Source organism: Antrostomus carolinensis, unplaced genomic scaffold (genome assembly GCF_000700745.2).
Source record: "Antrostomus carolinensis isolate BGI_N321 unplaced genomic scaffold, ASM70074v2 scaffold347, whole genome shotgun sequence".
NCBI lineage: Eukaryota > Metazoa > Chordata > Aves > Caprimulgiformes > Caprimulgidae > Antrostomus > Antrostomus carolinensis.
In genome coordinates, this window is record NW_010329237.1 from 1 (window position 1) to 13,067 (window position 13,067).

A 13,067-nucleotide genomic window follows, 5' to 3' on the forward strand; every position below is an offset into this window, starting at 1 on the left:
TACAGTGCTATTGATGAAACAAAGTTTGTAAGGCAAACACAAGTGACTGTGCTTAACAGGTAAACTTCTAACTTAAGTAATGAACCCGGTATAAAACATATCTGAAAAAAATACACTTACCTGGTATGTAAATAGCACTTCGCTTGGTGATTTACCTAATTTTCCATTGATGTTAACTTCAATTTGACCTTGTTTTGCTTCATTCATTGGTCCAACCTGACATACAATCCTAACAAGAAAGAATGTAAGTTTATCTGTTAGAAGTAACAGCTGCAATACCAAAGCAATGTATGTGAACTACCACACACACAGTCAGCAAAAGCACTAACTTTGCTTTAACCTACACAAGATACTTGAACGCCACCTCAGATTCCCAGCAAAACCACCCAAGAATAGTTTAATCTTCTATCTATAGGTAGGTATAAAACTGAAATCTGAGCACCGTACACAACAACTACTTAGCAGTCAGTTAGCAGAGATGCCTTCCACAGAAGACTCCAATTCAGCCCACAAGTCAGAGATGAACCTCTTCAGCCCTACATAAGGTTTTCACTGGATCTGGTGATGTTAAAAAAACGAAGGACACCCCCCTCCTCCTGCCTCGATCTAAGAATCAGACCATCAGCTACCTTATAACTTTGTGTGTTTTATCTGCTGATACTTTTTTTGTGCATCCTGCTATCATTCACCTTTAAACTACTGTATTTTCACACCTACGATCAAAATCCCTTTAGAATTACTGTTCTCTGAAAATAAATCCTCAGACAACCCATGCAAAATCAGAGGTCAAGGAACACTGGCCGAGAAAACACTGCCTTAACTAACACTGCTGCTGAGTGGTAGCATGGATGTTTAAATTTTTATTTCAAACAGGCTATCCACAGAATATAAGCATGAAAATGCAATAAGGATTCGACACACTTGAAAACTGTGACAAATTATTAATAGATAGCTGATAACACAGTTAGAAAAGGAAGTATACAATGTTTGCAGCCTGTACAGGCAAACAGTTTCACACAGGGGACACCCTAAGGATCACCGCTCATTTCCTTCGCTCTTGCCCTCCAGGATTACTGATATTTTTCCTTAAACAGTGCATGACTGCTTAAAAAAAACCCCAACAAAACCTCAAACAGAAAAAAAAATCCCAACAATCCAAAATTACCAGGTATAATGTACTTAAATCAGGACTTATAATAAAAGTATTGTCAAGTCCCTCTGCAGATCACTCCAGATTTTCTGCCTGGCTACTGGGCAAATGGACAAAATTCTCTAAATTCTTGCATGTCCTGGCATGTGTACAGCTGCTTGAGTCTGTTCTTCATCATCTCTACTGTATTCTTGGAAGTTGTATCTTCTTGTCGGGCAGAAACAGGAAACGGTGCCTTTGGAGGAATTTCTACCATATGTCAAGCCGGGGAAAGCAGTCAGGGGCCGAGGCCGGGGGGGTGTGTGTGGGGGAAGCGTCGTAGTGTGGTTAGCACGGATTTTAATTGAGAAAAGTTCCCTCCCTAGTGTTGGCATTGCCTCCCTTCCCCCATCTTACAAATGGAAAACTACAAAGAATGAGAACATGACTTTTCCAAGGCCAGCAATTAAATCACTGCAGAGGCAGAAAACAGCCTTAAGTGCCTTAAATCTTGCCACTCTTCTGCCCATGGGAGCAACTGTCTCCTAAAAATGACTAGCTTTTTACTGTAGGAGGATAGGGCAGCAAGACTAGACACTTAGAAAAAAAAAAAAGATTAAAATAAATAAGAGAAGGTAATAATAAAACAAAAAAAATGAGGAAGATAAAGAAAGAAAATTAGATAGCTATTTGGAGATTTTGAATAACTTCTTTTTCAAGGCTTCCCTAATGGAGAACGTCATTCAAAAGCCCCTAATTCGTTGATAAATTACATTATGCAAGTTGCATTTGCTCTCACCCATTACCACACTGGCAGAGCTTAGGAAACCAGTAATGTTGCTATGATACAAGGAACCAGTTATCTGAGTTCTGGCTCTTTTCCATGTATTTAAAAATATCAAAATGCTTTAGAAAAAGCCAAGTGGCTGAGGAAACTCTTGTAAGGCTACGCTGCAATTCAGTGCAGCCTTTGCAAACACTGGAAAGAGGAAATGGGAAAAGATGACTGTAGAAGAGTTGAGAATTTTGTGGATGTTGATGCACACGTAAACACATGAATTATGGTGACGGATTTGGGTAGCAGTAAGAAATACACAGCTATATATACATTCTTAAGTCCAAGGGGCTTGGGAGGCTTCTAAATGCCTGATTCACAAACTAACTGAAGCTAAACATTTTTCGAAAGCTAAAAAAAAAAATCACTTAGGTATCTTCAAAATCCCCTTCAAAACACACCACAGAAATAGCAAAAAGTTCTTGTATTACACTTTAACTGAAGGGAAAGAAAGCCAAGGTTTCAATTGTAGCTTGAAATATCAAAAGTGAATGAAAGAAAAATCACACTGCATAAAATAAGTTATTATTCTTAATATTACTACTGAACCTTCATGCTATGCTTTTTATCAGCTAATATCAAAAGGGTATTTCCCTCTTGAAATTAGATGCTTAATATAATCTGCAGTAAACACCTAGATAACTAGAAGAATTTAGGCACCTTGTTTTCATTTTTGGCACTGCTTAAGAGTGTGACAAGTAATCCACAAAACATTTACCAACCTGCTTAGGCAATCCAACATCCATGGACTTGTTGTCTGTGTGACAAATCTTAGTCATCTAAAGCCAAACAAAAACTCTGGGCTGCGCCCCTGCCCCTAGGAAAGAAACTTTGTGGCTGGACTAAAACAAAAAGATTTAAGCTTTCTCTTGTTTTGCCTACTTTCCCATAAATCTTGTATGCTTGGTTGCACTGTGGTTCAGATTTAGCAAAGATTTTAACGACTAAATGCACACCTACAGTGTCTTTAATTTAAAAACAAATAAATAGTCTTGAGTTATCTGCAGTAATAGTTTCTGAAAGCTTTTAAAATAAATAAGGAAAAAATTCAATCAGTCAGAAGCAGGAGGGTAGTATGCTATCATAAATTTGTTTCTGTATTAGACTCTAAAACAACCTTAAATAAAGATTCAGATATGTTACTATGAAATATCTCAGGTATATTGCACTAGTTCTTTCTTCTATTGATAACCTTTCATAATTACAGGAAGATCATCTACTCCTGAAAATGCAAGGAAGTTCCTTTTTTCTTCTAAATCTTGTGAAAAATATCCAGTAATTACCTTGTGGAGACAGAGTAGAATTCCTCTTTGAAAAGACATTCCTTGTCTGCCACCGTTATATTTTTTACATCTTCTGCTTTTATTCCCAAATTAGATCCCATTATGGTCAGAAGAATTCCACCACTTAGTGGTCCAGTTTTTGGCTCAATCTGTGTTTGCATGAGGGGAAGTAAAAATAAAATTAAAAAAGACAAAATTAAATACTGCAGTGACCATGTTGCTCTTCCTTGTTATTTAAAGCTACTTTGACTTACCCATACTTGAAATGAAAAAGACGCTTCTTGTAGGACCCCCCCAAAAAGCATGCTATGCAACATTTAAATGTTCATTAATTACTTGTTAGCTCAGATCCACTATTTATCAGCTGCTGATTTCATGTCTCCTGTGGCAGACGGTTATGTGCAAAACTCTTGCCTGGTGTTTACTGTCTTTTAAGTTTGCTTCCTCCACTCAAGCACTGTGATTTTGAAAAGCAAATAGATTGGGCTCCTCTCACAAGCATTCGACAGGCTCTTCCAGCCTTTTTTTGCCATGACAAAAAGTGAACCCTTGAGGTTCATGTACTGTTTAGGTTCATGGCAGAAGAGTGCACCTTCCTAACACACACTGTTGCCCCACAGTGTCTTCAAAAGTTCCCCTAGCCCCTTGGTCTTCCTTACTGCATCAAATGGTAGGATGATATAGTACATGGGCTGATGCTAATTAAATAATCCACAATTAGAATGATGACTCAGAAAATCCTGCGGTTGCAGTGGACTTCACAGGGTGAAGCACTGTGCTGCTGGCCTGTCTGTACCCACACTGCACCTCTAAGTGTGCAGCCTCAGGAGATTCGTTCAGTGTCTCTACCAGTTTGAGCTACAGGTTTCAGAATAAAACAATTCTATCTTATTTGAGCAAAACATCCCTGTTATGACTCTCAACCTCTGTCATAGAGTTACTGCATTTTCTGATAGTTTGGGATAAGTTCAGACCAAATGCTCTGTCCGAGTTTCAAAGTACAGATACCACTGTCGCAGCAATTTAGATTTGCCCAGTGGAAGTACATATCACTGTTTTATTGACAATTATGCCCAGAAAAACCGCATTTGGTTTATTGCTGAAAAGTATAAGGATTTACCACTTCTTGCTTTGGTTACTGGTCTACCAAGGTAGAAAATGCTCTTCCCTTGCCCTGGGTGAACGCTCCGACTGCAGGACTACTGCTGAGTAAGTCAGGGGTGTACATTTGGCCTCTCTGTTTTCTTACATTTGACTTCTACAGCCTTGGGTTTCATCCTGGTGTGGACTGTAAAATATCACTGATACCTGGAAAACAAACTGTGATGCAGAAATAACCTGCTCCCTTGTTAAATACTATTTAGAAGTCTAGTTTGAAGTCTGTTAATGAGCCTGCTAAGTGCTTGCACTTCCAAGCGCATTGAACCTTTCTTATAGACTTATTTCAGGTAGAAAGGACTTCAGGAGAGAAAAAATCCATGCTAATTCCCAAGAATCAAGTGCCACATTTAAGCATACACTGTCAGCCTGGCTTCTAGCACAGTGAGGACAAGGCTTGAAAAACAAGGAGTCTCAAAGACTCCATTCAGTCTCTTATTTTGAGTCTTTACAAATCTCTCTCACACATCACTACTGGCATTATTTCCTTGCAGCTATTTCAGAAGCTTACTTAACACCCTAGGAAAAAACCCTGCCTTTCAGTATGAGCTTGTTTGGATGCTTTCTCCTGAAAAATAATACACTGGTAGGGAGAAAAAAACCAATCTTACGCGAGTGATTTCTGGATGAGGACACGTGTCGGTGGGAGGAGCGTGACAGAGTTTTTCATAAACGCACTTGCTGGGCTTGCCCTCTTCTTCACACCAGACACATTTATAGTCATGATGGGCTGCGAGGCATAAGCTGCAGTCACTTCGTCCATAAGAGCAGTTGTACAGAGTCACTGAAATACGAATGACAAATGCACTTAGACATTTCCCTCTTTTGCAATGATAGGAAGGAAAACTAATCCCATGTACAAAGCCTGCCTGTTGCTCAGTTGAGTTGCATGAAGAATATGCACAGTCTGTACTTAACCCCTGACCGATGCTGAAAATACCCTGTAAATAAAAACCTCAAATCTATCCATGTGCAAAGTATGAATAAACTATCAAGTAAAACCCAATAACATTTTTGTCACTCCTGAGTCAAAACATTTAAGAACGAAGTCCTTTCTTTGATTATCCTCAGCGAACCTGCCTATATAACTGTTCAAAGTCTAGTTCAAACAAACAGGTCCCTCCTGGTGTAAGACGTGGAAGGGTATAAACTCTGCATGGGTGTTGGTAGGGACAGACGTCAGCTGGCATGGGACCTCTGCCAGTCGTGTATTTAAAGGAAGAGAGCTGCCTTTGTGGCCGTTTCTAGAACATGTGGGCCTTTTCAAAATCATTGCTAATGCTTGAACCAAACAGAAAGTTAACACTTAATGAAGTGTTATCCTTTGTTCAAGTTAATACCTCTTCATTTTTTCCTTTTTCTCTATTTTCTTGCTTTTGTTTTCCTTTTTGTCTTGAGTAGCTGTTCTGATGTACACTCTATTCCTTCTGTAGTGGGGTTTAATTCTAGTTTTTCTGAGCCAAGAAATCTGGTCTGACAAACATGCCTCTCTTACTGATGCACCATGCACCAGTTGTCCCAGATGCTAAGCTTGTTTTGCCCCCCTCAATCTCTAGCATGATGCACAGTTGCTGAAAAAAATTAATATCCATAAATAGATGCAAAGCCTTGAGACATAGCTGGGTGGTTCAGCACCACAGTGAAAACCTGGGCTTGAAAGAAAACGTTTAGAGATGCACTTGAGAGCTGGTCCAGCAGAAAACAGACTGAAAAGATGCCACACATTTCTCTAGGGGAAGCATGCAAATTGCACAGATTACTCAGTGTGAGTGCTATGCTTGCCTGGGAAGGTGAGCTGATTATTGTAGAGAGGGAAACTTCTTGCTCCCTCCTTTTCTGCTCCTTCCCTTCATCCCTGCTTTGCTCTACTCTTTGGCTCCTCTTTTTTTCTGGCCACACAACCTCACTCTCTGCCACTGAGGCTTTGGCACTTGTTGAGTCGTCTTGTAAATCAACTTCACTTTCCAGAAGAGCAGAAAGCTATCCAGGTTTCCTCCTGTGCTCTTTCAAGAGTTAAATGTGCTCACAGATGGGAGTGGGGAGTACAAGACAAAGACTCAACATCTCCCCTTTCCAGTACTGATGAGTTCTTTTATGGGCTCATTAAGTCTCAAGAAATTGTACCCTTAGTGACACTAGGTTTTTTCCAAAGGAGTATCATCCTTAAAGATGCAGGAAGCAAACTGAAGTAAACAGAGGTGATCAGGTGTGGGCAAGAGAAACTAGGATAAATCCCTTTGAGATTGCATATGGTAAAGGCCATTAAAAATGTCTATTTAAAGAAAGCTTTTATTCTCAGAAGAGCAGGACTCTAGGAAGAACACCAGCAAAACTACCCTTCAGTCACTAACATTTCAATGCACTTGATATCTTCCTAGATAATAGCAGCAGCAGTAGCATTTTAAATCTAATTCCAAGAGGCTGCCATTGCAGATTTCTACTGAAATGAAAAAATAAAATGAGAATGCTGGTTTTCCATTATTCTTCAGCAGTGCTCTTATTCCCCTGCTAGGCATGAACAGTATTACAGATGCCCAAAACTTGGCTACAGTATCTCTGCCACTTGCTTGAGAGCATATAACCTCAGAAGGGTAGTTTTTCTCTAAATGCTGCATATTTTAAAACCTCAACATCCATTTTCACAGCTAGTCTTTAATAGAAAACACATTTTTTTTCTTTCTTTCTTTCCCTTAAACTGAAGAGTTAATGTGATGAAGCCTGGTTTTAACCCTTCTTACATCTAATCAGCATATCCACTTGATTTCAAGTAGCCTTACTAGCACAAACTCAGCTGAGACATCATTGGAGGTGTGTGCAAAGCCAAGGGACTTTGGCATTTCTAACAATGAATCAATGAGAAAGAGCATCCATTTGATTCAACCCCTATCTTGAATTCTCAGGGAATCGATGAACACAAAGCAGGAGTAGCATAATTTGCTTCATATACTGAGCACATCAATATGGAAGTCACTGAGCAACAAACATAACACAAGCAATATCTTCAACAGTTTGTGCGTGAACTATTCACTCTGTATGCTGGATGTGAATGCAGTGCTGGGGAAAAGCACCAGACTGACAGCCCTGGTACATTGTTGTTTGCTTTTATAAGCAGAAGAGACAGTGTGGGCAGCAGCAAGGAAAAGTTTCCTCACGTCTATGCTGTGAATTACTTTTGCAGGAACCAGATTGCTTTCTTAATACAGCACTCTGAAAGGTTGCTAGTGCACAGGGACTTGAGCAGGTAATACTGTTAAGCAAATCTTCCCCTTGCCTTCTAAACCCTGTGTTACCCCCCCACACCACCACATGGCCACCCAGTACAGCACAGGAATATGCTTACTGAATTACTTTGTTATCCTTCATCGGCTGGACAGGGATTTGCATCCCATCCCTCAGTAAACAATTTCAGCACTGCAGCGTCTCGAGGTCCCTCACATCCAGTTGCATAAATGCAACGGAGAAAGCTACAGCCTTAAAGCACTAAACACTCCCCCTGTTCACTGATCAGCTCATTAAATGTACCAGCAGCAAGCCACTCATTAGATTCAGACTCTTATCCATCACCTTGAGATACCAGCTGTGAAATCATTGATAAAAAGGACAAAAGATAAAAGGGATATATTGGATTTCATACTGTTCAGAACCCCTGATGGCTTGAGATGTAAAAACACTACCGTAACTTAGTATTCATTAAGTGTTATACAAGGAAAGGCTTCTTTCACTGGCAGGTTCAAAGGTGCTTCTCTACAGCAACCATATACCCAAAGCCAATTCTTTTCAGGATGCATAAAAACCATTATGCTCCAGATTTCGCATAGCAAGGAAATTTAAAAGCAGGAGAGAATATGGATTAAAAAAATCCCTTTCATAATAAAAAGAGACATTTTTCGATAATTTTTCAATTTCCCTCTTGCAAGGGCTCTATATTTCAATCTGAATTACAACATTTCTTTAATAATTTAGCTACTTCTTTTTTCCTATGTTTCTCCTAGACTAGGAAAAAAGATGTTGTGAATATTTGGTCAGAAATCTGCAGTTTTAAACACCACAGCCTTTGGAATAGAAATTAAGACAGTGTGAGATTGTAATATGACCTTCCTATAACATTCATGCCAGGTCCTCTTTTAAGTGCTTTCAACACTGCACACAGAGCCATAGGGAAAAATCTTCTATAAACATACTTCTATGCTGCCAATAAAAAAAAGGAATAAATGTAAATATTGTACAGATGAAAAAATATGGTCTGAAGATTTAATCTGCAGGGGAAATTACTTGGGGGCAATATTAGTTTTGCTGACATTGGCTCATCACACAAGTAACAAGTGTGTTGCCTCGCAGTTTCTGCAAGATTATGCCTTAAACTTCAGTTCAAAGGAGTGTAAGGTATGTCCCAGCTCCCAGACACTGCTCCACGGATTGGAGCTTCCTCCCCTCAGCTCAGGACTAGGCTCACAGACCTAATTGCTTCATTGTTGTACGTTGAAAGAAATAAAGAGATTTATATTTATAAAAGAATTTATATCAGAGACCAAGTCTTTGTGCTATAAAACACTCAATATACTGTTTGTTGCCATAGAAATAAATTAATAATATAGCTGAAAGCACACTGAGTGTTTCAGTGTATTGCCAACTGCCAGCAGACATAAAGACTGCAGAACCCGTCTGAGATGAGACACAGCTGAAAGCTGAGATTTCAAGTGAAGTCCCTATGAGCGGCAGTGAGAAGGATCCCCTTTCTGCTACCGGAAGGGGAAAGTTCATTGGGGAAAGGAAATGGCCATCAAAAAACCCCTGTAAAAATCAGACTAGTTAAGTATGTTTGAACTGTGAAGCTTCACTATTAGGATTGCCCTTGAGAGCAAAAGCAAACTTGAAAATAATGGTAGAATACTTAAAACAGCCTTTACTATATACAATGATGATGTTTAATTCATGAGTTTAGTATTAATAACTTTTTATCTGTCAGATTTAATTGTTTCAGCCAAAGCAGTAAAACCCACAAAGGTAACATTCTTATTCATGACTCCAAATTACGAAGTAAACAGATTTCTGTTTACTGTAATTAACCTCCTTTTAATCCCGTACTTCATACTTACCCATCAGTTTGCTGTCAATCTTGACCTTATCTGTTCTTATGGATAAGTTAAGTCGTAGGGTCTCATTTGCACTATAGGAGAACTGGAAAAGGTGACACAGCAGAGATATTTATACCTTCATTTGGCAAGGTTAATTTTGTGTGTTTTCTATGATTCTCAATAATCTGAGCTGCGAAGGTCTTAGAAAGTATCCCAAACCTTATGGTCTTTTTTAAATCTTGGCCAAATACATTTATAGAAAAATGTTTTAATGAACACAACCATAATTTTCAAGTACCAAGGGACAGCAATATCTTAATACCCTCTTTTCATTAATTTAATTTACATTTGGTTATTAGTAGCAAAGGTACTGTTCAGATTTAGTAAGCATAGCTGCTGACCCTGCTGAGTTCTCCCTTCCCACACCATCTGGCTCCATTACTTCTGTGGACACAGCAGACTCACACCACATGGAGAGGAAATCTCTTGCATCTTTTGCAGTGCAACCCCCTCGTTACAGCCAAAGCACAAGGTTCACGTGCTCCAAGATATGAGCTTCTGCTCAGGTTGAAAGACAGCAGTAATAACAACCAGTGGGAAAGAAAAGAGCAAAGAAAAATACAATGGCTTTATGAAGCAAATGCTTTGTGCTAGGTTCAAATGCTGTATAAATGTCAATTAGTTCTCAAAACTACTCTGTTAGTAAGCTTATGAGACATAAAAGTTAAAGTCAGCATAACATTTGTGAGTCCAACTTTGAGCTTGGTAAATAGACTATTAAAAAAAAAAATTATTTCTTTTCTCTGTAAAATAAACCAGAGTGAAAGAAGCATAGCTAGTAAGTAGCCAAACAGCAACATACTGTTACCATTCCCATTTTTACAGATGTAAAAAGGGAAAGATAAATGAATTGGAGTGTAGAGAGGCAGAGCTCTGAAATTCTCATCTTTTATCCTCAATATTTCATCAGATTGCATTAAAAGTGAGGAATAAAAGAATAATGGTACCGAATTCCTCCAGGGACAGTTCAATGAATCCACAGATTGCATAGACAGAGAAATCAAGGAGAAAGATGGAGGGCCTTGAAGGGAGGCCCCAGGAGCTCTGAGCCAAAGCTGCTACCTTTCACTGCTACTGACAATGGAGAATCTCCATCAGAGATGACCTTCTTTGAGGGAAACCAATATTACCTGTATATTTCTGGACACATGTGGACACTGGAACAGGTCTATAAGAACACAATATGCTTGGTAGGCAAATCACATTTTTGCATTTACCTCTTTACTCATGAATGAAAATTTTCCTTCATCTGATTCATCAACAGGAGCTTCGAATTCAAACTGGCTGTTTCCAACCACAAATTTTTTATCCTATGGAAGAGAAAAGCTCAGCTTAGAATTTGTATAGCATCACCAAGTGTAATAAAATATCACCAGGCAATATCCTGTTCAGCACTGGAAGTAATAAGACCAAATGGAGGTTAACCAGTTAAAGTCATCTTCTGAAAACAAAGCTAGTGAAACATCCAGTCAGTGCAATCTGCTACTTGGCTGCACCCCTCCAGTATTCATTAAAGGTGGAACCACCAAGCAGTACCAATAAAGCAAGAACATACCTAGCATTCCTTTTCAGGAAGCAATAAGAAAAAGCCAAGAGATGTGAAGACTGGATGGCTTCACACATCAGATGTGTTAACAGAGCTGTGCGAGTCCTGCCCTTTAGGGATTTTTCTGTAGGGATGCTGGGCAAGAGCAGGAATGCAAGAATTACATGGGAAACTGGAATGAACATCTCAGACCTTGCTGGCTTTGTTTCTCCTGCGTCACCACAACTCCACCTGTGTTTTCACAGGACAGTCTTTGATGGCAGGCACCAGCTTAGGGGTATTCTTGCCTCCTAGATACCTTCTTCCCTAGGCCCTAAATCCATTTATTCCTGCTTTTAGGCTGCAGCACATACTGACCTGCACTGCACTGGCAAACTCTCAGCTTGGCTGTTCTGTGAATTAATCGAGGAACTGAGCTGGCTAAAAACCAAACACATCACCCCATGACACTGTTTCTGTGCTGGGTCATTCTCCTGCTCTGGCTGCACAAACAGCTTTGACAGAAAAAACAGAGAAAGAAGTAAATAGCAAGGACATTTTCAGACAGCATTGTTGCTAAAGACTTATGAAATCAGAGCCCACTGTGGGAAAAGACCACCTTCATCTGTTTAGAATCATACAATATTTTGGGTTGGAAGGGACCTTCAAAGATCATCTAGTCCAACTCCCCTGTCATGGCCAGGGACACCTTTCACTAGATCAGGTTGCTCAAAGCCCTGTCTAGCCTGACCTTGAACACTTCCAATGATGGGGCAGCCTCAACTTCTCTGGGCGACCTGTTCCAATGTCTCACAACTTTCACTGAAAAAGAATTTCTTCCTTATGTCCAATCTAAATCTACCCTATTTCTTTCACTTTAAAACCACTGCCCCTTGTCCTGTCACTACAGGCCTTGGTAAAAATTCTCTCTCTTTTTTATAAGGCCCCTTTATACACTGACAGGCCACAAAAAGGTCACCCCAGAGCCTTTGCTTTTCCAGGCTGAACAACCCCAACTCTCTCAGCCTGTCCTCACAGCAGAGGTGTTCCATCCCTTTGATCATCTTTGTGGCCCTCCTTTGGACTCACTCCAACAGGTCCATGTCTTTCTTGTACCAAGGATTCTAGAGCTGGACACAGTACTCCAGGTAGGGTCTCAGCAGAGCAGAGTGGAGGAGGATAATCACTGCCCTTGACCTGCTGACCATGCTTCTTTTTACACAGCCCAGGATATCATTGGTTTTCTGGGCTGCAAGAGCACATTCATAACTCTTATCTAATTTTTCATCCATCAGTATCCCCAAGTTCTTCTCCACAGGGTTACTCTTAATCCATTCATCCTCCACTCTGTATTGATATTGGGGATTGCCCTGACCCAGATGCAGGACCTTGCACAAGGCCTTGTTGAACTTTGTGAGAACTTCACTTTGATGCCTTCTGTGGACGTTAAGAACTAGTCCTTGTTTTTGTCCAAAACTGCTTGAGTCTTGGAGTAAAATGCAAAAAAAAAAAAAAAAAAAAAAAGTTACTTGATTCCTCTTTCCTGCTCTGAGGGTTAGTAAGTTGTCTCCTGCTGTCATCAAAGCCTCATGTATGAGGATCTTATGCTATTTATTTGTAGCTACTTTTTCAATGCTGGAATAACTTGTAACTCACGGGACACTAGGCTTATTTAATTAGGGCAGTGGAAACCTTTCCTATCGTGCCTTCACTGTGACAGGTTGGGTAGCAGGCACAAGAGCCCACCATGGTTTGGGGCAGAGGAGGAGCACGTGTTTTAACAAGGTAAAGGGCCTGACTCTAGTCTCTAGGAGGTTTATGTTATAGAAGGGAACAGACCTTTTACTTCTCCCTTCTCACAAGCTGCATATGGAAAATAAACTACTGACTCTGAGCTCTTAAAAGCCTTCTCTGAAAGTTATACAGCCCATTCTGCTTTACAGAAAATGTCTATATATTCCAAGTTTTCAAGCACCTTACAAATCTCTTGAGTAATGCTGCC

The 13,067-nt window shown here is 39.9% G+C and overlaps 1 protein-coding gene across 1 annotated transcript in view; it reads right to left on the reverse strand.

Annotated features, from left to right (window-relative positions):
• Nucleotides 1-120: 120 nt before the first annotated feature.
• Nucleotides 121-13,067, reverse strand: part of LOC104528437 (plexin-B2-like) — a gene marked incomplete at its 3' end in the record, with an annotated part of 32,237 nt that continues 19,290 nt past the window's right edge. Inside the window, exons 10-14 of the mRNA XM_010172446.2 lie at nucleotides 10,758-10,850; nucleotides 9,502-9,583; nucleotides 5,017-5,189; nucleotides 3,248-3,396; nucleotides 121-229 (exon numbers count right to left, since the gene is read on the reverse strand). Coding sequence (XP_010170748.1) covers nucleotides 121-229; nucleotides 3,248-3,396; nucleotides 5,017-5,189; nucleotides 9,502-9,583; nucleotides 10,758-10,850 — 606 coding nt within the window. The remainder of the gene's footprint in view (nucleotides 230-3,247; nucleotides 3,397-5,016; nucleotides 5,190-9,501; nucleotides 9,584-10,757; nucleotides 10,851-13,067) is intronic.